At 37.1% G+C, this 22,133-nt stretch overlaps 1 protein-coding gene across 2 annotated transcripts in view; it reads right to left on the bottom strand.

Annotated features, from left to right (window-relative positions):
• PLA2G4A (phospholipase A2 group IVA) overlaps window positions 1-22,133 on the bottom strand; it is a 168,732-nt gene that overhangs the window by 141,850 nt on the left and 4,749 nt on the right. For both annotated transcript variants that reach the window (XM_023728149.1, XM_023728150.1), the window contains exon 2: window positions 1,986-2,088. In XM_023728149.1, the coding sequence (XP_023583917.1) occupies window positions 1,986-2,018 (33 nt within the window). In that variant the 5' untranslated portion in view covers window positions 2,019-2,088. The remainder of the gene's footprint in view (window positions 1-1,985; window positions 2,089-22,133) is intronic.

The raw sequence follows: 22,133 nt of genomic DNA, 5'->3' as shown, positions 1-22,133 counted from the left end.
GTAATACTTCACCGTGAGAATTAATATTAGATATGGATTGGATTCATAGGTTATTAATGGATTGGAAAATTCAATATTGTTGTCCTGTCATCTCTCCCCTAAGTAATCTACAGAATCAGTATATTACCAGTCAAAATCCCGGCAGATTTTTGTATTTTTTGCTTTTTTGTTTTCCTGTGAAAGTTTACAAACTGATTATAAAGTTAATATAAAAATGCAAAGGACTAAGAATAGTTAAGACAATCTTAAATAGAAAAATGTTAGAGGATTTATACTATAATATATAATGACACATTTTAAAGCTACAAAAATTAAAACATTGCTATTGGTGCAAACAAAGACTAATACACCAATATAACAGAACAGAAACGAAGCTACACGTATATAAAAAAATACTTGTTGCCACTGAGTCAATTCCAACTCATACGACCCTATAGGACAGATTAGAACTGTCCCATAGTGTTTCCAAGGAGCAGCTGGTAGATTTGAACTGCTGATCTTTTGGTTAGCAGCCAAGTTCTTAACCACTGTGTCAACAGGGCTCCACACATACATAGTCACCTGATTTACAGCAAAGTCACCATTGCCATTCAGTGAGGATATAATGGCCATTAGTAGACTAAATAAATAATTTGTGACATATTCAGATAATGAAATACTATGTGGCAATGCAAAAGTGTAGACTTCTGCTACTTACAATATGAATGAACCTCACAGATACAATGTCGAATGCAGACATTTATATGAAGGTCAAGAACAGGCAAAATTTATCCATGGTTATAGAGGTCAAATATTGGTTACCTTTGAGTACTGTATTGACTAAGAGGCCATGGCAAGCCTCCAGGACACCTAAAATGTTCTATATTTTTATCCAGGTGATGGTTTTGTGGGTGGAATACATATATAAAAATTCATCAAGCTGAATACTTAAGATGTATGCACTTTATATATGTTATACCTCAATTTTTAAAAAAGAGTGAAAGAGAAAGAGATACTTACAAAGAAAACTGAAAAAGAACCAACAGCAAGAAAACAGAGGAATAAGAACTATAGAAATCTGAGAAGAGAGTTTTAAGAATGAAAGAACAACAAGCAGGGAGAAAAAAAATTAAAAACCCCCAAACCTGAAAAACCTATTTGATTTAGCACAAAAGAGACCCTTGATAAGGCTTTTTCATGCAGTGGAAGGACCAAGTCCAGTTTTCAGTAATTCAAGTTGTGAATGGAAGGGAAGGAGCTACAAAAAATTATATTAAACATTGACATCCAGGCAGAGCAAGAAAGAGGTTGGTAGCTAGAGAGGGATGTAAGATACAAGAATATTGTTTCATTTTAAGTAAAAATGAGACTGTGGATTATTCCTTAATATTCATAAAACCTATTTCTACTCCATATAAACCATAATTGAAACTCAAGTGTTGAATTCAGCAAAAAAAAAAAAAATTCTATTTTTTTTTTTTAATCAGAAGAGAATGTTTATCTCCAAGGGAGTCCGGAAAATTACATATTAAATTTTCAATTACTCAACTCTTTGCTAAAACTAACACCCGTAGAAGAGTTTGCTTAAGCATAGCTTACCGGAAAACTTACAGAACTAATTAGCCTGGAAATGCATACCAAAATATATCCCTCAACTCAGAAATTCTTTCATCCTCTCTCCACCAATTCATGTGGAGGGTGTAACTATGCAGGCTGATAATTAGTAAGTGCTAACTACATTTTTTACTGCTCCATGAAAGTTCAGTATTAGTACACATTTTTTCTCCCAAGTCTCTATTCTGGAAAGTTTAATAGTGATAAAAAAGAAGGGATGGGTTAATTTTATTATGCATGATAGTCTATTTATATACATTAAATTCATATGATTTTAATAAAAAATCTAGGGTCTACTATAGTTTTACTTTATCAGCAGCACTAACAGTACTCATACATAGAAATATATCTGCCCCTCCCCCCGAAATATACATAAACAGTAAGCGACTTACTATAATGTGCTGATACGGATCTATAAATGACATTTTGGTTTCAATTACAGGAAATCTTTTCACACTTCAAAAGTCTTCTCTGGTACTCTAGCTTCTTTAAAACCTACAAAATAAATAGTCACCATTATTAAGTTTCCTCTTGGATACAATTCTAAGATTTAAATAATGATGAGCATACACCTTAGGAAGTGAAACTGCCAAAGGGGAACAAATGGATTGAGTCCTCTGATTGTCTATCTAAGATAGCAGAGGGGAAAAAATGTTTTGATAGTATTGTTTAATTTCCCCATTTATTTGTTCAAATTTATTCCATGAGTAATTATTAGGAAAGTCCAGGATTTTTTTTTTTTTTTTGCATTTGCCAAGTGTTTTATAAGAAATTCATTGAAATTACGGAAAATTAAAATTATTTTTGTACTGTTTATAATTAAAAAGCCACATGCCATTGTTTATTTTCTCAATTGGGTCAGCATTACACAAATTCACAAGAAGAAAGGCACATTTTCCACCTTAGCTTCTTGTTAGAAATTTTCAGGATAATTTCATGCTGAATTTGAGCTTTAGAATTGACATTTTAAAAGAAATATGTGCTCATCCTAAGATACCGATTTACTTTGGAAGCAGTTAAATAAAAATATTTTAATGAGAAAAAATAACTCTCTGTGCTTTCCTTTTTACTTCTGTAATTAATCCATATTATTGAAAACCAAATATAAAAAGCATTCAATGAAACCTTTATGCTTTCATCACAGATTTTTCCTTGAAAGCTTATAATAAAATACACACTCATTCCAGCATTCTATAAGTCACATTCTAATTTGGATCATCTTTTCAAATGTCTTTATTATATATGTTTAAAATGTAAATTCTAAAATATGTGTTTATTTCATAATAAATCAAAACTTTAAACAAATCTTTAAACTCATCTTTCTTTTTAAACATTCCATTTTGAAAATAATTCATGCAGAAGTGTAACAAACACAGACTACTGGAGTGAATAAAGCAGAAAATGTAATCCCCATTTTCATTTTGGTGTGCATACTTCCAGACAATTTCAATGTATACTCACATATCTAGAGAAAAAGGAAAAGAGAAAATTTGAAATGCTTAAAAAAAAGAATCTCATGGCCTTGATTTTCTAAACTCAATTCTTTCATCATTTTTTAATTTGAAAACTATGAAGTAATGTTATAAATAAGGTAAAAATCACCCAGAGTCCCATACTTAAAAATTTATATATAGTGAGACACTCCTTCTTTTCATTCAGGCCCATTAAGGTCTTTATTTTTACCAGAAAAAAAAAAATGTTTTTAAGCTAAAATTTGTGTTTATTTTAATCATTTTCTTCTTAAACTCTTAAAAGTGATTATTTTTAATCTCCTCATGAATTTTTATTAGCTGAAAATGTACACAGCATTTAAATTTTTTTTATGCTCAGAATGATGCCAAACCACCATTCTGATCTTATAGAAACAAATTACTATAATCTTTGTTTTGCATTTGATTTTTAAAACCTACTAGAAAGTTTTGCTGGTAAAATTAACCAATCACCAATTGCCTCAGTTATCACATTTTTGTTATTTTTGATTGGATGTAGCTGTTATTGTCAATAACATTCAAGTTTTTACTCAAATATCATCTTCTTAGTGAAGCCTTCCCTAATCATATTATTTAAAATTAGCAGATTTCCCACTGTCTTGTTATATCACCATCTAATATCTATTATAGAGGAGCCCTGGTGGCACAGTGGTTAAAGACACATAAACAGAGATTCTTCAATCCAATCTGAAGAGGGAAAAAGAAGGAAAACAAATAAACAGACCTTCACAGACTGTGGAACATCAAACATATTAATGTATATACAAGGGGAATTCCACAAGTGGAGAGAGAGAAAGGGCAGAAAAAATATTTGAAGAAATAATGGCTAAAAATTTCCCAAATTTGATAAAAAGTCCATCGAAAAATCTCAATCAGTTCTAAGATGGATAAACACAAAGAGATCCACACCTAGACACATCATATTCAATCTTCTGAGAATCAAAGACAAACTCTTGAAAGCAGCAAGAGAAAAACAATTCATCACTTACAAGATAATCACATTAAGATCAACAGAGGACTTCTCATTAGAAACAAAGGAAGCCTGAAGGCAGTGTGATGACATATTTAAATTGTTGAAAAAAAATGTCAACCAAGAATACTATATATCCAGCAAAACTACTCTTAAAAAATGAAGGTAAAATAAAAATATTTCCAGATAAACAAAGACAGAAAGAACTTGTTGCGAGTAGATGGCATTATAAGAAACACTAAAGAAAGTTCTCCAGGTTGAAAGGAAGTGACACCAGACAGCAGCTTGAATCCACACAAAGAAACAGAAAGAATTAATAAACTATAGAAGAAATATTAAAAGGCAGTATAAATGTATAATTTTTTTTCTTCTCTTAACTGATTGTTATGGATTAAATTGTGTTCCCTAAAAATATGAGTAACTTGACTAGGCCATGATTCCCAGTATTGTGTGATTGTCCACAATTTTGTGATCTGATATGATCATCCTATGTGGTGTAAACCCTAACCTCTATGATGTTAATGAGGCAGGATTAGAGGCAGTTATGTTAATGAGGCAGAACTCAATTTACAGGATTAGATTGTATCTTGAGTCAATCTCTTTTGAGATATAAAGGAGAGGAGCAAGCAAAGAGGAGAGGGATCTCATTACAACCAAGCAAGAAGAGCCAGGAGTGGAGCATTTGGACCCAGCTTCCCTGCACTGAGAAGTTCCTAGACCAGGGGAAGATTGACGACAAGGACCTTTCCTCAGAGCCATCAGAGAGACAAAGCTTTCCCCTGAAGCTAGCACCCTGAATTCGAGCTTCTAGCCACCTAAACTGTGAGAGGATAAACTTCTGTTTGTTAAAGCCATAAACTTGTGGTATTTCTGTTATAGCAGCACTAGATAACTAAGACAGAAGTTGGTACTGGGACTAGGGCACTGCTTTAACAGATATTTCCAATATGAAGCAGTTTTGGAATTGAGTAATGGGTAAAGGCTGGAAAAGCCTTAAAGTGCCTACTAGTAAAAGCCAAGATTGCCTTGAAGAGACTGTTGGTGGAATTATGGACATCAAAGACAATTACAGTGGGCTCAGAAGGAAGTGAAAAGAGCTATAGCACTGGAAAGGGAGCAGATAGCGAGAAGTAGCATCAGAACCAAAAGACTGGCACAAAACGGTGAGGGAGCCGACCCACAGAACAAGAGAGGTGAGTGACTTCAGGCAGGAGGATTCCTGGTTGAGTGGGGTGCTCTCGGCACTTATTGGTAGAGCTAAAGAGCTTTGGAACACTTGCCTGAGGGCCCAAGGGGCAGAGAGGCCAAGGAACAAGAAAGCAAAAGCTGGAGAGACAAGGAACACAGGAAGCAGAGCTGCCTCAGTCTCAATGGGTAGGGCCACAACCTCTGGGGTCTCAAAGGGTGGGGCCTCAACCTCCTAGATTTCAAAGAGTCAGATCTTCACCAACATGGTTTCAGAGTGTGAGGCTGTTGTTCATGAGTGTCAGCAGGATGAGGCTGGATCCACTGCCCAAAGCTGAGGGGGCAGGGCTGCCATGCCCAAGGGGCAGAAGAATGGTGTCTGCTGGGGAGAGTAGGCTCACCACTCAGACAGACTAGGAGAATGGGACTGCCCAAGTCCGAGGGAGCAGAGCTGCCGTTCCAGTGAACCTGGAAGGCAGAGCTGAAGACCAGAGCTGAGGGGCCTCCACCCAGAATCTAGAGAGTGTGGCCAACACCCAGAGTCTGGAGCGGAGGGCCCTTGTCTAAATGGTATCAGAGAACAGTGAATTATTTGCAAGCCTTGACAGCTAATGTAATGTGTTCTGCTGACATGCTTGGTGCCTGTTATCCCTTCTTTCTCTCCGGTTTCTTCCATTTGTAATGGAAATATCTACCTAATACCTCTTCCACCATTGTACTTTGGAAACAGATAACTTGTATCCTAGATTTCACAAATGAAGAGGAATTTTGCAGAAGATGAGATTTTGCACTTGGAATTGATTTAAGACTTGTGTTATGATATGATGGGGTGAATGTGTTTTACATGTGGCAAAGACATAGATTTTGGGGGGCCAAAGGGTAGAATGTTATGGATTGAATTGTGTCCCCAAAAAATATGTGTCAACTTGGCTAGGTCATGATTCCCGGGATTGCGTGGCTGTCCACCATTTATCTGATGTCATTATCCCACGTGTTGTAAATCCTACCTCTATGATGTTAACGACACAGGATTAGAGGCAGGTATGTTAATGAGATAGGATTCAATCTATAGGATTAGGTTGTATCTTGAGGCAATCTCTTTAGAGATATAAAAGAGAGAATCGAGCAGAGAGGAGAGGGACCACATTACCACCAAGCAAGAAGAGCCAGGAGCACAGCACATTCTTTGGACTCGGGGTACCTACGCAAACAAGCTCCTAGACTGGGGAAGATTCATGACAAGGATCTTCCTCCAGAGCTGACAGAGAGAGAAAGCCCTCCCCTGGAGCTGGTGCCTTTAATTTGGAGTTCTAGCCTCCTAGACTGTGAGCAAATAAATTTCTGTTTGTTAAAGCCATCCACTTGTTGTATTTCTGTTATAGCAGCATTAGATAACTAAGACACTGATTTATAAGTCAACTGAATCAAACAATAATCATAAAATTGTATCTGTTGGGCTTATATAATAACTAAAGCTAAAAAATATAGTTAAAACATCAACAAAGGAATAAAAATAGCATACTAGAAAATATTTAAGTAATGGAGGAACAATAAAGAAATTAGGCATATAGAATACAAAGAGCAAAACGGCAGATGTACATTCAATTATAACTATAATAACATTCAGTGTGAGTGGATTGAATAATCCAATCAAAAGGCAGAGATTACAGACTACATAAAATCTAACACGAACAAAACAAACAAAAAAACTGGTGAAATAGGAATAAGTTCTGTAGTTTAGTTAATAAGCATTGCACCAATATCTGCTTCAGAGTTTCATCATCTACTATAGTTATATGAAATGTTACATTGGGGAAAGTTAGGTAAAGGGTATATGGGAACCCTCTGTAATATTTCTGCAATTTCTTAAATTATTTCAAAATGAAAAGTTTAAAACAAAATTCAGTATATGGGGATGTAGGTTATATGTACAATTTTCATTCCAAAGTTATGTTCAATAGAAGTAACAAAGCAGTCCTAAGGAAAAATTCTTGGTGTACGTTCACTTTCCTCAGGACAAAAATCACTGGTCATTACTATGAGACAGTGACTGCATTTTGGATTCCACTTAGGAACAGGCACCCATCCATCCTTTCTTCCCCCATAACTGTTAATAAAAAGCAAACCACACCCATTGCCGTCAAGTTGTTTCCAACTCATAGCAACCCTACAGGACAGAGCAGAACTGCCCCATAGGGTTTCCAAGGCTATAATCTTTATGGAAGCACACTGCCACATCTTTCTCCCTTAGAGCTGCTGGTGGGTTTGAACCACTGACCTTTCCATTAGCAGCCAAATACTTAACCACTGTGCCACCAGGGCTCCTTTAACTATTAGTAGTAGCAACATATTTGTTCTGGGTTTCTGAGGAATTAAGGCATCTCTGTCCAGCTAGCCACATTAAACGCTGGGAAAGTATAGATTTTCTCCCTACAGTTAGCTCAATCCTGGAAATCTTATTGTAACAGGGTTGCACAATTATAATCATGAATACTCATCAAACTACTTATTTTTTATATATATAACTGAGCTGAGTAACCAGCCATGGTGAACCTCCACAGTCTTTTAAGTCTGAAGCAAGAGCTATGTAGCTCATAGTTTCTTTTCTCTCTCTCTCCCTCTCTTTCCTTTTTATTTATTTATATTGCATGACCTGTAATAAGAAACTTCTTGAACACTAAGGAGGGGGACATTTGGATACACTTTTCAACACATAATCGCATTTGCAATGCTGCTGCTGGCTTTCAGTGAATGCCTAAGAGCGTGTGGTCTGTCCAAAAGCTGTTCAGTCATGTTGTCAGGGCAAGATGCTCTCTCAGGGAAAACTGAACAAGCAAAAATAGAGAGTAGAGGGTTTTATTGATTTTCACTCTCTGCATAAAGAGATCTGACAAGTGGAAAGCAAGGGGTTATTTTTGTGGCATCTGGGGGAAAAAAGGACAGGGATGCAGTGATCCTTTTCTCTTTCCCTCTACTTCATTGTACAGAACAGGGGAGGTAATAAGAGGCTTAGTATTTAAACAGTGGATGTTGTTGTTGGTACAACACAACAAACACAACCCAGTACTGTTGAGTCGATTCCGACTCACAGCGACCCTATAGGACAGAGTAGAACTGTCCCATAGGGTTTCCAAGGAGCGGCTGGTGGATTCGAAATGCTGACTTTTTGGTTAACAGTCAAACGTTTAACTGATTGTTGTTGGTAGGGGGCAGTGGTGGTTCAATGGTAGAATTCTCACCTTTCAAGTGGAAAACTCAGATTTGATTCCTGGCCAGTACACCTCCTGCACAAGCACCACTCATCTGCCAGTGGAGACTTTCGTGTTGCTATGATGCTGGACAGGTTTCATTCAGCAGAGCTTCCAGACTAAGACAGACTAGAAAGAAAAGCCTGGCAATCTACTTCTGAAAATCAATCAGTGAAATCCCTATGTATCACAATGGTCCAATCCTCAGCCAATCATGGCGATGGTGCGGGACCAGGCAGCGATTCATACTGCTGTGCTTGGGGTTACCGTGATTCAGGGACTGACCCCACGGCAGCGAACAATAACAGGCTTCTATACTGGAACCACACTGATCTAATTCAAGCTTGTCCCCTCCTTTTTCTAACTGGATGATTCTGATCCTCAGTTTCCTCATCTGTAAAGTAAAGAAAATGGTTCCTACATCTCACACAGTGGGAGAATAAAATGAGAAAATGTACATAAATTGCTAGGCACAGTACCTAGCAGGGTGTAAATAGTCAAAAAAATGATAGATTATTGTTGTTGTTGCTTAAGAAACTAATACTTTTCCCCAAACTGCCTCTACTTAGTGAGACTTATAAAAGGGCAATGCATATTATGTTCACCTTATTATCCTTCTTATACAGATTATGTTACTAAGGCACTACTAAGGAGCCATGGTGGGGTAGTGGGTTAAGCATTTGGCTGCTAATCAAAAGGTTTACAGTTCAAATCCACCAGCCGCACCTTGGAAACATTATGGGGCAGTTCTATTATGCCCTATAGAGTCACTATGAGTCGGAATCAACTTAAACTCAGTGGGTTTAAGGCACTACTAAAGTTGTAAATTCTTAAAATATTTTGCTGGTGCTTTTTTAAATCCTAGTCTAAGCAAAGAGTTTGATACCACCAACCGGCACAGAGAAATGAAGAAACAATAGGAATTAAGATAGGGGAATGAGCTGCTTTCTGTCAGAACATCTCTAAAGCTATAGCCTCTCAGTTTAATACAGAAAACCTGTTAAGAGAACATCCCTGTTCTCAAAGAGATCTAAAAGCATGCTATCACATACAAAACCACAGATTAATCAATCTAGTCTGTTTCTTAAACCAGGACCTCAATGGTATGGAACCTGCCTACTATGTGCCACAGTGTGACACCTGGTGTCCTGCAGCTGATGTCTATACTATTACCTTTGAATTGACTTAGTCCTCTCCATTTTTATTACTAGGTTTGTGATACTGTTTCTTTATCTCTCATGTCTGTATTTTTGAAACTTCATCATTTAAGCAAATAAAGTGTATATGGAATACCTACCAGATTTTCAAAAAAGAGAGAGATTCAAGTGGTTTAAAATATAAAAGTCTTCATGGAGAACGTGATAATTCTGTCAATATTTGAAAATATTAAAGGGCTTAAATTAACAGACAGGGGAAATGGAAACAGGAAGGCTGTGAACAGTAAGCTTCAGCCATACTGGAGAAGCTCCACCCTACCACAGTCTCTCACCATGCTGCTGTCTCCTCTCAGCCTTCTCTACAGGATAATCCCTGCCTGTCCTTCTGGGTTCTGTTTAAATTCACTCCCTGAAGTAAGCCATCTCTTTACCTCTCTGTTAGGTTAGAACCTACCACAACATGATATTCTATATTACTATCCGTTATAGGATATGTCTCCCCTAACTGTGAGCAACGTGAGGGAAGTAGCCATTTCTGTCTCCTCTTTATATCCCAGAGCTGGGCCCAGAGCAAACACTCAATTACTACTGACAAAAGGATGTATAAACCAACTTGAGAATTTCAATAGTATACTGGGGAAAACTGTTCAGAACATAGCTGAGGTCTTGTATTGAGAAATAATCAAAGGTGAGCAGAGCCTATTTATGGAACCTAGAATAATAAACTGAAAGGTATCTTAAAACCAAACAAACAAACAGTTGCCTTTGAGTCAATTCTGACTCATGACCACTCGGTGCGTGTCAGTCTAAAACTGTGCAAGTGGTTTTCAATGGATGATTTTTCGGAAACAAATCAGCAGGATCTCTTCTAAGGCACCTCTGAGTGGACTCAATCCTCCAGCTTTTCAGTTAGCAGCCACGCAGCTGAGTATGTTAACCATTTGTGCCACCCAGGGACTCCGGAAGATGTCTTAGGAGTCCTCAATTTGAATACACAATTTTAAAAGTTCACATTCGTTCAACATTTTCTAGGTGTCAGGTACCATGCTAAATAATTTGTACACACCACCTCATTTAATTTTCATAACAAGATAGCGATTGTTGTCTTCATTTTAGAGACAAAGAAAGGTTACATGATTTGCCTAACAGTCAGCTCAAACTAAGGCTGACTATCTCCCAAACCCATGCTCTACAAGAGAATAGTGTCTCGCAAAGAGTAAGAGATGTTTCCCAGATCACCTGGGTTAACAGGTGGCTGAGTTGGCCCAAGAATCCTGACCTTCTCCTTCATATCAATTCTCTTTTTACATCAATCCGCCACTCTACAAAAGACCCTAACGGATAGGCAGAGATTCTGAGACATTATACAATTATTAGAGAATCTTAAGCAGAGAGGTAGCATGATGGAAGTGGGACTTCAGTAATACAAGCATAGTAGTTAAATAAAGAAGTGTACAATTGTTAATGGTGAAAAGCTGTGCTTGAGGAGAAAGGGACCCAACTATCCAGAAATGTGAAGTGATGTGATATACACCTAAACTAGGATTACGCAGGCGATAAAAAAGAGGAAAGAGAACATCACCATTTAGACCAGGTAGCCTCCCTATCTGATCATTTCAAAAAGCCCGCTCTGTGTGTGTGTGTGTGTGTGTGTGTGTGTTGTGTCTTACACACACACACACAGACATTCTATATAAATTGGGAAGTACTAACCCAGGTGAGTAGTACAGGTCAGGAAACTGACTTTCAGAAAAGTGAAGTGGCCCACTTTCACACACTGCATTACCAACAGAGCAGGAATGTCTCCTCACTTTCAAGCTAGTTTTCTTTCCTTGACCATTCTGGTCTGCTGTTATTTTCCATTGTTTCACCTCTTGGTGACCAAATGCAACTGGCCATTCTGGCTATATTCTAAGGTTAGAAGACGTCAGAGTTGGAGGAAATATGAGTAATGAACATCTAAACAGAACTTCATTTTGCAAATTTGGAAGCTCAGGCCTAAAGATATAAACAGACCTAGTCAAGGTTACCCAGTTATGGAAACATGGTACTAAAACCTATCTCTTCACTCTTGACCAGTTACTCTTTCTTTCTACACTTCCCTCTTTACCTCCCTCTCCCAACACACAGGCTAATAAAGAAATATAATAAAAATACAAAGAACATGTAAATAAATTTGTTTGACCAGAATTTTAAGTTGCCAACTTATTGTTTGATACTCTATAGTAGGCTCAAAGCATGAATTTGAGGAAAATGAGTAGCTGAATTTCTATGAATGGTCAAATAAAGCTACTTTACTAGGATTAAATCAGGAGCCCTGGTGGCACAGTGGTTAAGAGCTCAACTACTGCAGTTCAAATCCACCAGTTGCTCCTTGGAAACCCTTTGGGGCAGTTCTAATCTGTCCTGTAGGGTCACTATGAGTCGGAACTGACTCAATGGCAACCTGTTTGGTTTCAGGATTGAATCATAGCTATAAATTGTTAACTTACAAATATTAGATGAATTGTTTTAAAACTTCCTCTTCCCACACAAACAATTACAGAATAAAATCACATTGACAAGTGTTAATTATAGTATGTTCATTTTCAGAAAATGTAAAATAATATTTTTCTGCCTTCTACTTTAAAAAAACTGATAATGGTGATATACTAAATGTTAAAATACATATTTTTAAATATACCTAACAGTAATATGGAATGCTAGGAAAAGGGGTTTGTTTTGGGATGCTTTGCACTTCTATAGCTTTCTTTCTTCAGACCAGGCGTTTTGCAAATATGCTCCCTCAGGGAGTATTTGCGCTTTGTTGAGGTTTCCACTCCCTTTTTAATCGCTGCCTTTTTTTTTTTTTTTTTTTAATGACATACTCAAGATTGCCACAGCAGTGAAAGCCATATGTTTTCTCTGTTGTAAACAGTCCAGGGAAAACCCCCAAAAAAGCCGTCATACTGGTTTAAAGGCTTACATGTTTTATGAGAACCATTTTATCACTGATAAAGTTACCAACATTCTGGGCTTCCTCTGCTTTGCAAGCAGCACACTATTTCAGCCAGTCAGAGAGGTTGACCTTATATTAAAAATACGGATGTTGCCAATGACCTTTAAGTGGAAAAAACTGAAAGAAAAATGTGGCAGGAATTGTGGAAGCTCAGAGGAGTTATACACCCACTTGTCTCGGCGTTATCATGAAGTTAAACGATTCAGTATGCGACTAGTATCCTACGAGTCCAGGATTGTGTAACATGTAATGGAAGTTCAAGTTCACCCTTTTTTTATCAGGCTGTGAAAAGTTTTAGAAATGTGCTTCTAGAATGGGAATTCGCTTTTGAAATAAACATGAAACCCAGTCTTTTGCAGGATTCAGAGCTCTGTGAAAAGAAAGTATGCATTTGAGGGGAGTATCCTAAGGGGTTCTTCACCTTTTTTGTGCCAGTGGTCCCTTTGGCAGTCTGGCGAACCCTAGGGACCTCTTACTACAATATAACATTTTAAAATTCATGAGATAAAAGCATTTGAATTACAAAGAAAATTATATTGAAACAGATGGCAGTATGTAGACCCCTTAAATGATATTTACGTATACTTTGAATGCCTGCAGCACATTTTCCCTTCTTCTGTGTCTCCCTAAAAGGGTAAAATGATAGAAAATCACAGTTCTTTTTGTATTACCTATAGACCCTAGAGATGCCCTGGTGGAGCAGTGGTTAAAGTGCTAGACTGCTAACCAAAAGGTAGGTGGTTCAGACTCACTAGCAGCTCAGCAGGAGAAAGATGTGGCAGTCGGCTTCGGTAAAGATTACAGCTGTGGAAACCCTATGGGGCAGTGCTACTATATCCTCGGGGTCACTATGAGTTGGAATCAACTCAACAGCAACAGGTGTAGACTGTAATGAACACACAAGCACACCTTGAATATTTAGGTGTTGCATAAATAAACACACATTGAAATAAACTGGAGGTATTGTTATCTGCTCCAAAACAGAATGTTTACATTTCTTCAAACTTTGATCAGCAAACTAGAAAACTGTGCCAAGTACATCAATAAACATCTATAAGAATATTTCACCTGAGATCCTGCTGGTGAGATACAGTATCTCATAAGCTTTTTGGAAATATGAAATTAGACACAGTGTTATTCTCTCCCATTCACTTTGCAGATGAGGAATTGGAGAGAAAGAAGTTAGGTAATTGTAACTACACCTAACAAATATGGGCAGACCTATGAATAAAAGTAGGGAGGTTGGGAGGAAAGGAGAACAAAGAAACATTTCCTGAGTCCAGGCAGCACAGAAGGAAATTCAAGTGCATCTGACCACAAAGAGTTTCCTCTCATCTCACCAGGCTGCCCAGCTTGACCTGCAGTGACTCACTGATCCTATGCATGGAAGCACCTGGCCATCATCAGTGTAAAACTAAAGCACTTCGATATTAGAGGATTTATGAGAAATGGCTAAAAAATGTGTTTTTTTTTTTAAACTTTGAAGAAATGTGAGTTAATATTTCAATAATATTTTAGTTCTTGAAAAAATAGTTTTGATTATGGTAACCAGCTGCTCTCTAGAGTTCTAAAGATTAAAAAAGAAAAGGAAACACTTTCAGATGCAAAATGAAGGATTTATGTCAAATTGATGAAAACCATCCTGATAGTAGAGATGTGAGAGAAAGAACCTCCTTTTTGATGGTCTATTATTATAACTGGAGCCCTGGTGGCACAGTGATTAACGGCTACAGTGTGCTACGGCTGCTAACCAAAAAGGTCGGCAGTTCGAATCCACCGGCAGCTCCTTAAGTCTGATGCGACTCGATGGCAACGGGTTTGATTTATTATTATAACAAAATGCTTTAGACATCTTCACATTGTCGAATTATAATGATTCAAATTCCATAAGCTTTATCTTAAGAGAGTACTACAGTGTCCTCAGGAAAATGGAAAAGTAGGCAGTGAAGTCACCAAGGCTGGAAAGAGTGTCATCCTCAATGAATTTATAGGTCAGTGTGCCTAAGGGTGCTTAGACACAGGAACTAAAGGGTTCAGTAAAGGTGGGCAAGATAAACGTTTAAACATGCAGAACTTAAAACAAGAATAGCAGCAACAAATCTAACAATTATGACGTGAACAAACAGGATTCCAGAATGATGGCTCCTGGAACAGGTAAAGTCATAGAAGTTCACTGAAGTGTAGAGCTGGCTAGTGAATGAATCCAGCAAGGGTTTGAAAAGAACAAAGGCTCAGTGCTTGCCTAGTAAATGCTGGATATCAACCAATTTGTGGCTAGTCCTTAGTAGTCACTAATTACCTTATACAAAGGGATCTATATTATTCAGGAGCAAATGATTAACATGCTCAGCCACTAGCCGATAGGTAGAGGTTCAAATTCACTCACAGGCGCCTTGGGAAAAAGGCCTGGAGATATACTTCCAAAAAATTCAGCCACTGAAAACCCTATGCAACACAGTTCTACTCTGACACACTTGGGTCACCACTGAGTTGGGTTGACTCGACAGCGACTGGTGGTATATTCTATAAGCTCGTCAATTTCTATGCATATTTATTTTGGGTGGTTTTTTTAGCTTAGTGCACTAGTAGTTCATTATAAGAATTTCCAGCCTTTTGTCTTTTTTTCCTTAAAAACTCCTACCCGAAACTGTACACGTAGAAACTGTTGAAGTGGTGTAGGTTTTGCTGTGTATATTCTCAACAACAAACTAAATAAAATTTAGAGAAAAAAAAAGAAAAGAAAAACTCCTACTCTAGAAGAACTCAAACATCTGGCTTCTCTGGGTTCACTCCTAGTATTTAAACATGGTTGGAGAAAAGCCACATAACCCTGCAGACTGATTTTATTTTAGGTTCATATAGTCTCACAACTCAAAGAGGCTGCTAACACTCCATCTCGTTCCCTTAGGTTTCTCTAGTGAACTTGCCTTCCCACTCTAGTAATTCACTCTCTTCTCTTCTGGTCTCAACACTCTCACCCCACCCCACCCTTACTCTTGCTGGTGACCTCACCTCCCTTCACAGAAAAAACAGAAAGCATCAGAGGGTCGTTTCTCATCTTCCCACCACCAAAACTGCAACTGTCTTGCTGGTAGCCTTGTGTTCTCTTTCCCCCTTTGGCATTCCTCCCTCTGTTACAAACCTGACCCCACTTGTGGTTTTCAGGATGCAAGATTCCTCTCCCCTCCTCAAGGATTTCACTCAAGTGGTTATGTCTTTCTGAATCATCATGCCTTCATTTCTACTGGAAAATATGATTGGCAAACCCACTTCAAGATCTCCCTCCATTCCACATGCCCTTTCCCTGCTATGTCTGCGTCGTTAGGCTCTGTTTCACTGATAGATTTTTCAAAAGGGACATCTGCGTACCCTGCATCCATGTCCTCACCTCCCACTCACTCCTCATCTCACTTCCACTTTCGTCCCACTTCTGCCACCAGTGATGCCACTAAAACTGCTCCTGTGAAGATCACTGACAACCTCCAGTTTTCCAAACGCAGTGATCATTTTTCCATCCTCATCTTACTCAACCTCTTTATTTCTTTGGAAACATCAACCTAACTCTAGTGTCTTGGTTGCTTCTTCACAGGCTTATTTACAAATACTTCTCTCTCTGGCAAGTCCTGGTGGCACAGTAGTTTTAAGAGCTCAACTGTTAACAGAAGATTGGCGGTTCAAATTCACCAGCTACTCCTTGGAAACCCTATGGGGCAGTTCTGCTCTGTCCTGTAGGGTCACTATGAGTTGGAATCGACTTCACAGCAATGGGTTTGGTTTATTGGTCTCTGCCTGGAGCCCTCATTCTGAGCCCCACCATTCTCACACCAGACCATTTACCTCGCTTGTATGGCTTCTCATCTCTCAGGTCTTTGCTTAAATTTTATCTTCTCAGCAAGCCCTTCCCATCCCCCACCTCGCTATGCTTTTCTCTATTAGTGAAGCCTGTTTGCTCCCTTTAGATCACTTATTATCTATTTATCGTTTGCTTGCTTAGTTTCTCTTCTTCCAAGAGGGAAGAACCATACCTGCTTCATTCATCCAGATATACTAAATGTAGCACAGTTTCTAGCATGTAGCTAGTATTAATTAAAACTTACTGAATTAGTGAAAGAGGAACTGCACAGAGTCCAATGATCAATAATTCCTGCTTGACATTAGCGTCAGCATTTTTTTGACCCAGCCCGTAAAATTCTTGTATGAAAAGACTATCTAAATTGCTTAATACAGTATCTGTTCATTGTCGAAGTATTAGAAAGATACATATTTTCCTACTATTTTTTAAACATGTTATATATATTAATAAAATAATATCAAGAAATTATTATCCTCACAGAAAGTGTTAATTTATACAAAAGAATTCTTTTCTAATAGCTGGTGTGGTATTAATCAAGCAAGCCAATTTGTCAATCTTAAATATAAATTAAACTGATAGTAAGAATCTCTGCAAATACTGATTCTTTCTTTCTATATTGCTTTACATTAACAACAGACACACCATTATAGACAGCGACAAGGATGAGAAAAAAATCCCACATAAATCTTGTGAACTTGTATATGTTATAAATGTAAATCCCTGGCTGTCACTTCCTCAAAACGTTAAGTACCAAGGAGCAGAATGTAAGTAATTAATATTTTTACAACTAAGAAATCACTTTAAATTAGATTTTTTTGCTGTGGAATTGTTGCTAAAAGGTTCTCGTAGCATCTTTTAAGATTTAAGGATCCAACAGTATCCTGAAGCTATTATCTGAACATGAATTACCATTGTACATTGAAAGTAGCAGTTCGGATGACCGTGCCTGTGCCGTGAACTAAAGAAGTGCCCTAACGTGACTTTTTGAGAACTTAGGTTCATGACCTCGACCAATTCTAAGTCATCTGCCTCTTCTTCTTGATAATCAAATAGAAAGGAAATTGACACCTGGTGGAAGTTTATGGTAGACACAACAAGCCTGTAAAGCATGATCTCATAACCATGTGTATCTTTAGGCACTTCTTCCCAAACTGCATTCTATAAATTCTTAGTATTTGCTCTAAATTACTTTTCTCAATATTTTCACAATTTTGCATCAAATTCATGTAAAAAGTTCATAAGACGGATTGCCCTTAGTTTCAGTAAATAAAATATGAAAGCCTAAAGAAAACTTAAGACACCATTATCTGCTCCCCTCCCCACACACAGTATTGTAAATAGGCACTGTCTCTTACACAATTACAAATCCAAGAATTCAGTAATAATACCTCCTTCCATAATGGAGCTAACATCCCAGTTTATTGCCTATGTACTGCACTCAACTTGCTTATCTTCCCAAAGCTTTGGGCATAAACGAATGGGGTAAATAGAAAGTCTGTCAATTTACTGACTGAAATTTAGAAGCCATTTGCTGACCTAATGTTTCTAATGGTGTTTGCAGGCATGAGTACTATCTTAAGCTGGGTTCTCTATAAGACTACCAAACTACATCGTAACTGCCAAACCACTGAGAATCATGGCCCAGCCAAGTTGACACACAACCTTAACCATCACAAGTACAGTTGTATCCAGCAGCCAAAGTTGACCTATTTCATATTATTTATGATCAAGTCATGCATATGCATACTAATCCAAGTTTATAACTAAAGTTGGTGTTTACTCTGGAGAAAGAATATCTGGTTTATCATAAGCTACTGGATTGCTTGGAAAAGTAAAATAATAATTTTTTTTTTTTTTTTTAACAAATGATATATCCAAATCCAAGGTTAAGGTAACCACTTTGATACAAATGCTTTACACCAACTGCAAGGATTAAAAAGAGCCTGAAACAGCCATAGGCACTGTAGGTTATATTTAGAATATTCTAAGAGAATGCTCAATTATCAACCCAGAAGCAAAACCTTTAGTAAAATCAATACTTCATGTATTACTTGTATATATTTGTCTTTTGTATTTTTGGATAAAATGTTATATGCTTTATTTTTTATTAAAGCAGCATATATCTATATATAATGCCATATAATTCCAAACTAAGAAGTTCTAAATTATGAACTACTTTTTCAGTTATTCTTAAGTGTTTCTGCAACTTCCTCCATTATGTCAATCAGTAACCCAATTATAAGAGCAGAACAATTGAGGTCAAATGGAAAAATGCAATTGTACAGTGGGCTCTCTGGGCCTTCTCTTATAATTTTTCTGATGTTAACACCAATAGAAAGAGTTTGGTAGCCTTAAACAATAGGCATCAAAACTAAAAATATAAACCAGTCAATCATCAATCGAAGCATGTAAAATGCACCAAAATGGAAATCAGAAGACTTGGACATTAAACAAGACATATGACTTTTCAGCATCTCTCTATTTCATATCTGTAAAATGTGGGTAGTAATAGCTGCTCTGCCAGCTCACAGTTATTGTGGGAATGAATGAGATTCTTAAGCAATCTCTTTGTAAACCACATAGCCCTATGCAAATGAAAACGTTTCTGGTCATCTGAGCTTTCTCATCAGGGTACTTTTTCAAATTAGATAATCAGAAAATTGGTAATAAGTTGAATGATTTCAGCAAGTATGAGTTGGATATTATAAAGGCATAAGAGTCTTCTGTACTATAAAAGAATACTGAATTTACACACATTATGGATATTTGTTTTCTATCCCAACACATACTATTACCAAAAATACCTAAATTTTCCTGAAGACTCCAGAAGTCAGGTAAATAAGGAGGGATTGGCAATAGGGAGCAGCTGATTCATAACTGCACGGGCTAAAGAGGGAAGTGGGAAGAAAAACGAGTGCAACTTGGCCTACCATCTTTGGTCCATCCAGTGGTGGTTAAACTCTGACAAAGATCATTCATAGGCATCCACTGAGTTTCTCTAAAGTCATTTCAATTCATTAAATAAGTAATTAGACTGGTAATACATCTTTGCAAATCTGCTTATGGTGAGCATTGAATGATTTAAGCTTGTTTTATATCTGTGTAAAGGGGAGATAAACTGCATTTTTAAAGAATGTTGTAAAAGTGCACTAAGAATCACAGAGAATCAAAAAACTGAGAATCACATAGCAAGAACAGCAAAAACTTGTCCCATCCCTTTGTTTTCTGGCTGATCCGTACCGTTGCCGTTGAGTCGATTCCAACTCATAGCAGCCCTACAGGACAGAGTAGAACTGCCCCTAAGGGTTTTCAAGGAGTGGCTAGTGGATTTGAACTGCCACCTTTTGGATAGTAGCTGTAGCTCTTAACAACTGTGCTACCAGGGCTCCATTAAAAAAAAAAAATAAAAGACCAGAACAATATCTGTTTCATTTAACCATCTTCATTGGGAAGAACTCCAGAGCAAGTCTTTTGGTTCCCCAACTGCTATTATCCTACTCATTAAGAGCTAGAAGATGAAGAGTTGACTAAAACTTCAGTTCATTTTCTCTAAGCTGGTTCTTGACAAATGTAGACATTATTGTTTCCACAAAGGTCATCAAGTCATCCTAGTCTTATCTCCATCTTCTCTACATTAAGCAAGTCTGGACCCCCTGAAGCTGTGGGAGAGTTTGAAAGGGTTTTGGCCTTTTTCACTGAAGCCTCTTCAGTTTCCCCAATTTTTGTCAAAGATGACAGCCTGTGAGAATAAAAAATGATTTGCTTTCATTTGTCTATTAATTCTTACCCATTTTTTTCTAAATTTTATTGTTGTTGGAATATACACAGGAAAACATACACTAATTCAACAGTTCCTACATGGACAGTTTAGTGACATTGATTACATTCTTTGAGTTGTGCGACCATTCTCACCTTGGTTTACTGAGTTGTTCCTCCCTCATTAACATAAACTCACTGACCCCTAAGGTTCCTAGTAATCTTCTGAGTTACTGTTGTCAATTTGATCCCATATTGATAATTCTTAAAAGAGCGTAATGCTCAAGGCAGATCTTTTTTACTAATTAAGCTAAACTGTTGTTGGGTTTAAAGATGACTTCAAGGGATATTTTTGGTTTAAGGTTTAAAGGTTATCTCAGGGCAATAGTTTCAGGGATTTATCTACCTTCCACGGCTTCAGAAAGTTAGAGACCATGAGAATTTGAAATTCTGTCCTACATTTTCCCACTTTTGATCAGGATTCTTCTATGGAGTCTTTTATCAAAATGTTCAGTAATGGTGGCCGGGCACCATCCAGTTCTTCTGGTCTCATGGAAAGGAGGCAGTGTTCATGGAGGCAGTTGTTATGTTCCATGTCCTCCTATGCCTGACTCTCCTTCTTCCTCTGTTGTTCCAGGTGAATAGAGACCAATTGCTGTGTCTTGGATGGCCGCTTGCAATCTTTTAAGACCCCAGGCACTATCCACAAACTAGGAGGTAGAACAGAAGCATTAACCAAGTTACTAGGCCAATTAACTGAGATGTCCCATGATACCATGACCCTAAAGCTCCAAACCAAGGAACTAAATCTCATGAGGTGTTTGGTTGTACATAAGCAGTCTTAGGAGCTACTCTTTTTATTTTTGTCGTTGTTGTAAACATCACACAACTTTTGCCAGTTCAACTTTTTACAGGTGTACAACTTACTGACAGCAATTAAAATAATTGGCTGTGCAACCCTCACCCATTTCTAAAGAAGCATTTCAGGAAACATTAAGGACAATCCTCTTAATATGGAAAAAAATCAATTTATAGAATATCTACCTACAGTTCAAAATTTAGCCTACACTTAGATCCCTAATGCTCTCAAAAATTATTGAGGACCCCAAAGAGCTTTTGATTAAGTGAGTTTTATCTACTGCTATTACCATTTTAGAAATTAAAACTGATTTTTTTTTAAATCACATTGGAAAAGACAATTCACAAACATAGATATGTAAATTGCCACTATGAAAAATTATTTCACCTCATTTATGAAAGAAATGCAAATTTAAACAAGATGCCATTTCCATATAACAATTATCTATATTTTTTTGATTTGTTGTTGTGTGTTCTGTTTGAGCGATAACACCCATTGTTGACTTATGGAAACTATTTTCTTACACTGCTTAGAAATGGCTATAATCTTTCTTAAGAGCAAGATGGCAAAAGTAATAACAGTAAAAATAATAACTAACGTTCCATTACATTTTGCCAAATATTTTTAGGAACCTTCAAAATAACCAAATATTATTATTATTGCTATTTTACTGTTGAGAAAACTAGGTTTTAAGGAGAAAAAGTCATTAGTTTATGATCTCACAACTTGCAGGTAGTAGTAGTTTTCTTTTTTATAAACTTGGACACTACACTTTTAAGAATCTGTAATAAGTAAACAAAGATGTATACAAGTATTTTTTTTTTTTTTATTATACTTCAGGTGAAGGCTTACAGAACAAATAGTTTCTCATGTAACAGTAGTACACGTATTGTTTTATGACATTGGTTAACAACCCCACAACATGTCAACCCTCTCCCTTCTCGACCTTTTTTTTTTTGGTGAAAATATACATAGCCAAAGATACACCATTTCAAAAATTTCTACACACACAGTTCAGTGACAT

The sequence above is a fragment of the Trichechus manatus genome, unplaced genomic scaffold (assembly GCF_000243295.1).
Source record: "Trichechus manatus latirostris isolate Lorelei unplaced genomic scaffold, TriManLat1.0 scaffold00021, whole genome shotgun sequence".
In the NCBI taxonomy this organism is placed as follows: domain Eukaryota; kingdom Metazoa; phylum Chordata; class Mammalia; order Sirenia; family Trichechidae; genus Trichechus; species Trichechus manatus.
Note: the sequence above shows the minus strand (reverse complement) of the source record. Positions and strands in the feature narration are given on the sequence as shown.